General features: G+C 48.3%; 1 protein-coding gene across 1 annotated transcript; it reads left to right on the top strand.

Moving 5' to 3' along the window:
* Positions 1–465: 465 nt before the first annotated feature.
* LOC100080807 (nicotinamide N-methyltransferase-like) lies at positions 466–5,713 on the top strand. The gene is made up of 3 exons (XM_001511619.4): positions 466–744; positions 2,352–2,559; positions 3,976–5,713. Exons 1-3 carry the CDS (start codon positions 597–599, stop codon positions 4,403–4,405), a joined length of 786 nt encoding a protein of 261 aa, XP_001511669.2. The 5' UTR covers positions 466–596; the 3' UTR covers positions 4,406–5,713.
* Positions 5,714–9,415: the final 3,702 nt, after the last annotated feature.

The following is a 9,415-nucleotide window of genomic DNA, read 5'->3' as shown; positions in this document are numbered from 1 at the left end:
CTTACTAGGTGTCAGGCACTGAACTAAGCGCTAGGGTGGATCCAAGCAAATTGGGTTGGACACGGTCCCTGTCCCCTTGGGGCTCACAGTTTCAATCCCCATTTTCCAGATGAAGGAACTGAAGGCCAGAGAAGTGAAGTGACTCGCCCATGGTCACCCAGAGGGCAAGTGGCGGGATGGGATTAGAACCCATGACTTTCTTGGCCGGACCCTGGGCGGGGGAGGGGGGGTCTTTCCCTACGGGAGAGGGGAAGGAGGGAGGGGGGCGACCCCGGCTCCTCCCCTCTGGGCTCCCACCTCCCGAGCTACAAAAGCCCCCGCCCAGGAGCCGATGTCTGATATTATTCTTTCGTTCAATAGTTTTTATTGAGCGCTTACTATGAGCAGAGCACTGTACTAAGCGCTTGGAATGGACAATTCGGCCACAGATAGAGACCATCTCTTGCCCAATAACGGGTTCACAGCCTAAACAGGGGAGACAGCGAAGCAAAAGAACAAAACAAAACAAGACAACATCATCAAGATAAACAGAATCAAGGTCCCTGTCCGTGCTGGCTGGCGGTGCTCACTGTCCAGGCCGCTGTCCGTGCGGCGCTATGTCTTCCGGGTTCACGGGCCGCGAAGTTTACGAGGCGGAATTCGAACCCAGGGCCTACCTGAGCTACTTCAGCTTCGGGGACAACGAGCTGGGGGACGATTTTCTCCGGTTCGTGCTACCGCACTACAGCCGCGCCTTCGCTCCCGGTAAGGCCCTGGTCCCCCTGCCCCCCGACCCCCAAGGCCCGACCCCCGGCCCTCCGCTCGCCGCCGAACCACGGCGGGGGGAGGGATAATAATGATAATAATGACGGTATTTGTTAAGCTCTTACTATGTGCCAAGCACTGTTCTAAGCGCCGGGTGGATCAACCTGGTCATCACGTTGTCCTCCGTGGGGCTCACAGTCTTAATCCCCCTTTTATAGATGAGGTGGCTGAGGAACAGAAAATTGAAGTGACTTGCCCAAAGTCACACAGCTAAGTGGCAGAGGCGGGATTAGAACTCACGACCCTTGACTCCCAAGCCCGTGATCTTTCATCTAAGTCACGCTGCTTCTCAGGAAGGGGACCGGGGGAGGGGGTGGAAGCCCCCGGGGATCACCCCAGGGATAGACCCTCTCTAGCTCTGTTGGTCTGTCAGCCCACTCCCCTCTTCCACTCTCCCCTCCAAATTTCAGTGAGCGGATGGGGGACTGGGATTCCCATCACCCTGGTCCCCTTCTCCTCGAGACCCAAAAGCCTCTTAGGCGAATAGTAGCCCTGTCACCTACATGAAAGGAGGAAATGCCAGTCTCTCACTCCCCCTCTACGAGGGTCCCGCTGGGTGAGGGTCAGGCAGACCAGGCTTGGGAGGGTTGGGGGGGGAGAATAACAATAATAATAATTATTATTATAGTACTTGTTCCATGCTTACTATATGCCAAGCATTGTTATAAGCAATAATAATAATGTTGGTATTTGTTAAGCGCTTACTAGGTGCAGAGCACTGTTCTAAGCGCTGGGGTAGACACAGGGGAATCGGGTCGTCCCACGTGGGGCTCACAGTCTTAATCCCCATTTAATAGATGAGGTAACTGAGGCACAGAGAAGTGAAGTGACTTGCCCACAGTCACACAGCTGAGAAGTGGCAGAGCTGGGATTCGAACCCATGATCTCTGATTCCAAAGCCCGTGCTCTTTCCACTGATCCACGCTGCTTCTGATACAAGTCAATCAGGTTGGACACAGTCCCTGTCCCACATTGGGCTCACACTCTTAATCCCCATTTTTTTACAGATGAGGTAACTGAGGCACAGAGAAGTTAAGTGATTTGCCCAAGGTCACTCAGCAGACAAGTGCCAGAGCCAGGATTAAAACCCATGACCTTAAGACTGTGAGCCCCATGTGGGACAGGGACTGTATCTGACCTGATTGTCTTATATCTACCCAGTGCTTAGAACAGCTCTTGGCACACAGTAAGTTAGAGAAGCAGCATGGCTAAGTGGAAAGAGCCCGGGCTTGGAAGTCAGAGGTCATGGGTTCGAATCCCAGCTCTGCCACTTCTCAGCTGTGTGACTGTGGGCAAGTCACTTCACTTCTCTGTGCCTCAGTTTCCTCATCTGTAAAATGGGGATGAAAACTGTGAGCCTCATGTGGGACAACCTGATGACCCTGTATCTACCCCAGCGCTTAGAACAGTGTTCTGCACATAGTAAGCGCTTAACAAATACCAACATTATTATTACTTAAAAAATATCCCAGTTATTATTATTATCCCCACGGTGTCCCTGGGAGGAAGAGCCGGGTTTATGCACGGAACCCCTCCGTGTCAGACAGGCAGGCTGAAAGGAGACCTGCTGATCGACGTCGGCTCCGGCCCCACCGTCTACCAGCTGCTCTCCGCCTGCGAGGCCTTCCGGGAGATCGTCGCCACCGACTACACTGCCCAGAACCGGCAGGAGCTGCAGAAGTGGCTGAGCAAGGAGCCGGACGCGTTCGACTGGTCTCCGGTGGTGAAATACGTGTGTGAGCTGGAAGGGGACAGGTAGGACACGGGTCTGGGGTTGGGAGATGAGGGGCTGGGTACAGAATCAGAGTTGGAGGGGGAGATGTGAACAAAACCCTTGGCAGCTGTTCTCCTGGACACCCACCCTCTTGATTAGGGATATAATTATTTGAAATGATTATTGTCATCATTATTATATAATTATATTCATGTCTGTTTCCCCATCTTAACTATAAGATCACTGTGGATAGGGAACATGTCTGCCAACTTTGTGATATTGTACTCTCCCAAGCACTTTTACCGTGCTGTCTACACTATAAGAACTCAATAAATACAGTTGATGATGATGATGATGGTATTTGTTAAGCACTTACTATGTAATAATGTTGGTATTTGTTAAGCACTTACTATGTGCAGAGCACTGTTCTAAGCGCTGGAGTAGACCCGGGAATCAGGTTGTCCTACGTGGGGCTCACAGTCTTAATCCCCATTTTACAGATGAGGTAACTGAGGCACAGAGAAGTTAAGTGACTTGCCCACAGTCACACAGCTGACAAGTGGCAGAGCTGGGATTCGAACTCATGAGCCCTGACTCCAAAGCCCATGCTCTTTCCACTGAGCCACGCTGCTTCTCTATGTGCCAAGCACTGTTCTAAGAGTTAGGATAGATACGAGCTAATCATGTTGGACTCAGTCCCCGTCCCACATGAGGCTCATGGTCTTAATCCCTGTTTTATAGATGAGGTAACTGATGATGGATCATCCAACACCCCTGATTCTCCTCTCTCCATTCTACCATGGACAATTTGACAGGATCCATCCAAATCCCTGTTGGTATTTTCCAATACCTGGAATTTATTCTGCAGCTACTGTGGGCAGAGCCCAGAAGTACGAGTTTGGTAAGGTACAACAGAAGCAACAAAATAGTTTCCTGCCCACAAGGAGCTAACAATTTAATGGAGAGAGACAGGCAGACACAAATTATTTACAAATAGTGGGAACGCAAGGATATATCTGGTAATAGGAAGAGTAAAACAGGAAACAGTGTGCATTAGTGGGTAGAGCACAGGCCTAGGAGTCAGAAGGACCTGGATTCTAATCCCTTCTCTGCCACCTGTACTGTGTGAACTTGGGCAAGTCACTCAACTCCTCTGGGCCTCAGTTACCTCGTCTGTAAAATGGGGATTAAAAATATGAGGCCCATGTGGAACAACCTGATTACTTTGTATCTACCCCAGTGTTTAGAATAGCGCTTAGCACATAGTAAGCGCCTAATACTATCGTTATTATCATCATCATTATTATTCTGCACCCAGAGAGAGCTCAATAAATATCACTAATTTTTGATTGACTGATTGGCAGTTAGTCCGGAAGTCACCCTGTTTTACCTTTGATCTGAACTTCCCTGGCCCCGTCTTGGAATCAAGGGGTCCGTGAACCTCCCGTCCGCTGCAGGGAGAAGTGGGCGGAGAAGGAGGAGACGCTGAGAGCGGCCATCCGGAGGGTCCTCCCCTGCGACGTCCTGAGGCCTCGGCCCCTGGACCCGGCGGTCCTGCCACTGGCCGACTGCCTGGTCTCGTCGCTGTGTCTGGAGGCCGCCTGCCGTGACCTGACCAGTTACCGGCTCGCCCTGCGCCACATCTCCGGCCTGTTGAAGCCCGGGGGCCACCTGGTGCTCAGTGGAGACCTGGGTGTCTCCTTCTACATGGTGGGGGCCAAGAGGTTCTCGGCGTTGCCCCTGGAGGAGGGCTTCCTGCGAGAGGCCTTGGCAGAGGCAGGCTACTTCATCGAGACCATGGAGACGGCGCTCCGCACCGCGGCCCCAGAGTTTGATGATTCTGACTACAAGGGAATGTACTTCATTGTTGCCCGCCTGTCCAACTGATGCCCAGTAGAGAGGGGAGCCCTGGCTCACTCCCACCCCCAAGTCCAGCTTTCTGTTATTCCCAGCTTTCTGTTATTCCCAGCTTTCCGTGACCACACCTTCCCCGGAGGCGGGGTAGGAGGGAAATCTCATCTCTCACTTCTGCCCCCAGAGAACCCCAGGCCTCTGCTATCCAAGTGCATTTCTGCCACCCAGTTGCTGGAGAGAGAGTTCATTTCTGCCTAGACTTTAGTAATATTTCCATAGCTTTTCAGCCAATCTTGACCCCCAGGTTCATTCAATTCATTCTGAATGAATTCATTCATTCAATCGTATTTATCGAGCCCTTACTGTGTGCCGAGCACTGTACTAAGTGCTTGAAAAGTACAATTTGGCAACAGATAGAGACAGTCCCTACCCAACAATGGGCTACCGGTTGTGTTACTTGAAACAAGACAGCAGTTAGCTGGGGAGACCCGGCAAAATTTCCCTTTAAGGCTAGGCCTCGCCCAATGGAACAAGCTTGGTTTTAGCAGGTTTGATCTGTGTTTGAGGCAGAAAGAGATGGGGAAGGGGGGAAGAGAGGGAAGGAGGGAGGAAAGGAGGAAGCTCATTGGCAGGGAGCAAGTTTATCAACTCTTATCTTGTACTGTCCCAAGCACTCAGTACAGTGCTCTGTACACAGTATCTGTTCAATAAATACCACTGAAGATGATGATGAGGGGAAGAGGGACACAGATAGAGAGAAGAAAGGTTCAGAAAGGGAGGGAGACAGCCATCAGGAATGTCCTAAGAAGGAAAATCCCTACATTTCCCAGGAGGGTCCAAGTTCCCAGCCAGGCGTAGAGGGCCAGAGATACTATCCTCTCAGTTTCTACAAAAATTCCTACTGCTAACTGTGGGTGCTGAATCTTTGAATTGCATTTTGCCTTTCTTTGCTCTCAGATATTCTTGATTAATTGAATTAACTTCAAACTTTGTCCTAAGTGGGGAAAATGCTGAGCATTCATGTTGGAAAGAGATGGGGAGGTGGGGAAGAGACTGGATTATGTCTGTCCAGGACAAGTATTTGGAGGGAATCTTTCCTGTGAAAAATTATCCTCTCAACTTGAATTTGCAAGGGAAAGTCTCAAACTTGGCCTCCCCTCCCCAAGATTTTTGGGTGGCCCCTGAAATCAGTCATCCTCCCCAAAGTTGGACCAGGGAACCCTGATACTGGAGTGTCTAGTCGATGGTGGCCTGCACTGAATTTGTATCATACTCTCACAAGTGCTTTGCGCAGTGCCCTGCACACAGTAAGCATTCAATAAACACCACTGATTGATTGATCGACTTGCCTGTTTCTTTGGTCTGGCTTTGAAGCTCAGTCCTACTGCTTGGGGACTTTCTGTTCAAGGATCTTTTCCTCCTTTCTCCTTCCTCGTTAGCACTGGAGAGAGGAAGGATAAGGGGAAGGGAAGGCGGAAGGGGAAATTATAGGTGTTAAAAACCTTCCAGGATGGCTAATTTTCTAGATTCTAAGATCACTGTGGGCATTCCACTGTATCGTGCTATCCCAAGTTCTTAGTACAGTGCTCTGCATATGGTAAGTGCTCAATAAATACTATTAATCGATTGATTAATCCTCCCCAACTCACAGAATATATGCTCTCATTTTCTCTTCTCCTTGCTTCACCTCCCTCCCCTCCAGCAGGCCAAATGGGACCTGGGAGCCAATGAGGATAATAATAATAACTGTGGTATTTGTTAAGCACTTACTATATGCCAAGCACTGTACTAAGTCCTGAGGTAAACAAGATAATCAGGTCCCACATAGGCTCATATTCTAAATAGGAGGGAGAACAGGGATTAAATCCTTTTTGCAGATGAAGAAATTGAGGCCCAAAGACAATAAGGAGGTAAGTGGCAGAGTGGGATTAGAACCCAGAGCTTCTGACACCTAGGCCATACTCTTTCCACTAGGCCAAGCTACTTCCCAAAGGCCATAAATGAGCTCCAAATTAAAGCTCAAGAGAGAGAAGAAAGCCCTTCCTTGGTTTATCCAACCCTCACCCCTACAACAACAGGAAGATTCCCTCCTAAATTTTAACTTCTTTTATAGTATCTGTTAAGTGCCAGGCACTGCACTAAACTCTGGGTAGATAAACGTTATTCAGATTGGATACAGTCCTTGTCCCACACAGGGCTCACAGTCTTAATCCCCAGTTTACAGATTAGGGAATTGAGGCACAGAGAAGTGAAGTGACTTGCCCCAGGTCACACAGCAGAAAAGTGGTAGAACTGGTATTAAAACCTAGGACCTTCTGACTCCCAGGCCCATGCTCTATCTACTAGCAGTGTGACTTAGTGGAAAGAGCATGGGCTTGGGAGTCAGAGGTCATGGGTTCGAAACCCACTCTGCTACTGGTCCGCTGAGTGACTTTGGACAAGTCACTTAACTTCTCTGTGCTCAGTTACCTCATCTGTAAAATGGGGACTAAGCCCCACGTGGGACAACCTGATGATCTTGTATTTACTCCAGCACTCAGAATAGTGCTTGACTCATGGTAAGCACAGAGAAGCAGCGTGGTTTAGTGGAAAGAGCCCGGGCTTGGGAGTCAGAGATTATGGGTTCAAATCCCGGCTCTGCCACTTGTCAGCTGTGTGACTGTGGGCAGGTCACTTCACTTCTCTGTGCCTCAGTTACCTCATCTGTAAAATGGGGATTAAGACCGCGAGCCTCACATGGGACAACCTGATTCCCCTGTATCTACGCCAGCACTTAGAACAGTGCTCTGCACATAGTAAGTGCTTAATAAATACCAACATTATTGTTATTTTTATTACTAGGCCATGCTGCCTCTCTAACTTTCCTCAAAGCCATGGAGCTAGGAACTAGGGATTGAGCCCTGGCGGCTGAGAATGGAAAGCTGGAGTTGGAGGGGCAAAGATATGGATATGAAGAGACTGAGGGCAAAGGGCAGAGGATAGAGAGACAGGGAGGGAATAGAAAACCATGAGGTGAAATCAAATAACTGTTGATTTAGTCTATGGCCTTCACCACCATCCCCCAACTTCATTAGTCAATCCAGCAATCATACTTATCAAGCACTCTACTAAGTGCTTATAAGAGTACAACACAATGGAGTTGGTAGATGTTTTCCCGGCCCACAGGGAGCTTATAATCTATTTAATAGATATTAATATCTATGGTATTTATTGAGTGTCCAGTGGGTGCAGATTACGGTACTAAGAACTTGGGGGAGTACAGCAGGAGGAAAATACATAGTCCCTGCTCTTGAAGGACTTAGAATCTAATGGGGGACATAGGCAAACATGAATTATTTACAAAAAGTGGGATCAAGAGGAAGAACAAGGATAGACCAGGGAGTAGTACAAGTATGCCAGTATGAAAGAGCCAATAAATAATTAAGTATAAAACTGAATATACATACGTACATAAAGACTGCGGATGAGTATGAAAGCATAAGAGTTCATGGTGGTTGTTGAGTAGATACAAATTGGGAGCAGCACTGTACTCGTCTGCTCAACTGTATATATTTACATTACCCTATTTATTTTGTTAATGAAATGTACCTCACCTTGATTCTATTTAGTCGCCATTGTTTTTACGAGATGTTCTTCCCCTTGACTCTATTTATTGCCATTGTTCTCATCTGTCTGTCTCCCCCGATTAGACTGTAAGCCCGTCAAACAGCAGGGACTGTCTCTATCTGTTGCCGACTTGTTCATTCCAAGCGCTTAGTACAGTGCTCTGTACATAGTAAGCGCTCAATAAATACTATTGAATGAATGAATGAATGAGCTCGTTTCCTCCTTTAGGCTATAAGTTCCCTGTGGGACTACCAACTCCATTGTATTGTACCTTCTCAAACACTTGGAAAAGTGCTCTGCTCACAGTAAGTGCTCAAGAACTATATTTGATCGATTGATTGGGATGCTGGGAATTTATCAGGGAAGACTGGGATTTTAATTTCTTTCTGGAAAGTCCACCGTCTTGATGGTGCGCTCACCTGTGCAGCATGGCTCAGTGGAAAGAGCCCAGGCTTGGGAGTCGGAGTCATGGGTTTGAATCCCGACTCTGCCCCTTGTCAGCCATATGACTGTGGGCAAGTCACTTCACTTCTCTGTGCCTCAGTTCCCTCATCTGTAAAATGGGGATGAAGACTGGGAGCCTCACGTGGGACAACCTCATTCCCCTGTATCTACCCCAGCGCTTAGAACAGTGCTCTGCACACAGTAACCACTTAACAAATACCAACATTATTACCTGTGGGAGTCCAAGAGAGGCTTGGGATGGGTGGGGCTGAGCTAGCCCTGGGCTTGGAGAGGGTACTCAGGAAAATCCAAAATGAGCCAGGGATGGAGATGGACCAGAACAGGAGTCTTTGGGATCAGGGCCAAAGGGCCCTAGGGAAGAGAGAGACAGAGACAGAAAGAGAGAGTGAGTGTGTGTGTGTGTACAGGAGATCTTTGGGTTCAAAGAGAAGCAGTCTACCCTATGGATAGAGCATGATCCTGGGAGTCGGAAGGATGTGAGTTCTAATCCTGGCTCAGCCAATTGTCTGCTCTTTATCTTAGGGCAAGTCACTCACTTCTCTGTGCCTCAGTTACCTCATCTGTACAGTGGGGATTAGGACCATGAGCCCCATGTGGGACATGAACTCTGTTGAACATGATTAGCTTAGTACAGTACTTAGTACACTGCCTGGCACACATTAAGAACTTAACAAATACCATAAAAATAAAAAGAGATGATGCTTTATAGCATATATTTAAGAGTACAGAGATCTTAATACAGGCATAACCCACACATCACCTGGAGATATGGCCGTTACTGTCTGATGCCTTGATAACACAGGTTGGGACATGGACTATGTCCACCCTGATTATCTTGAATCTATCCCAGTGCTTAGTACAGTGTCTAGCACATAGTAAGCACTTAACAAACACCATAAAAGAGGAAAAGACTGGGTTCTTTTACTCCCTAGTCCTATGAATCCATGTCAAATGGACTAAGTACTTCCCATT

This window comes from Ornithorhynchus anatinus, chromosome 11 (assembly GCF_004115215.2).
Source record: "Ornithorhynchus anatinus isolate Pmale09 chromosome 11, mOrnAna1.pri.v4, whole genome shotgun sequence".
NCBI classification, from domain to species: Eukaryota; Metazoa; Chordata; class Mammalia; order Monotremata; family Ornithorhynchidae; genus Ornithorhynchus; species Ornithorhynchus anatinus.
This window is presented reverse-complemented; position numbering and strand designations above follow the sequence as displayed.

Excerpts from the sequence above, each read along its gene's own strand:
- LOC100080807 (XM_001511619.4), top strand. The coding sequence starts at position 597 with ATGTCTTCCGGGTTCACGGGCCGCGAAGTTTACGAGGCGGAATTCGAA. Across the intron at positions 745-2,351 it reads CAGCCGCGCCTTCGCTCCCG|GCAGGCTGAAAGGAGACCTG; the intron begins GTAAGGCCCTGG and ends CGTGTCAGACAG. Across the intron at positions 2,560-3,975 it reads TGTGAGCTGGAAGGGGACAG|GGAGAAGTGGGCGGAGAAGG; the intron begins GTAGGACACGGG and ends CGTCCGCTGCAG.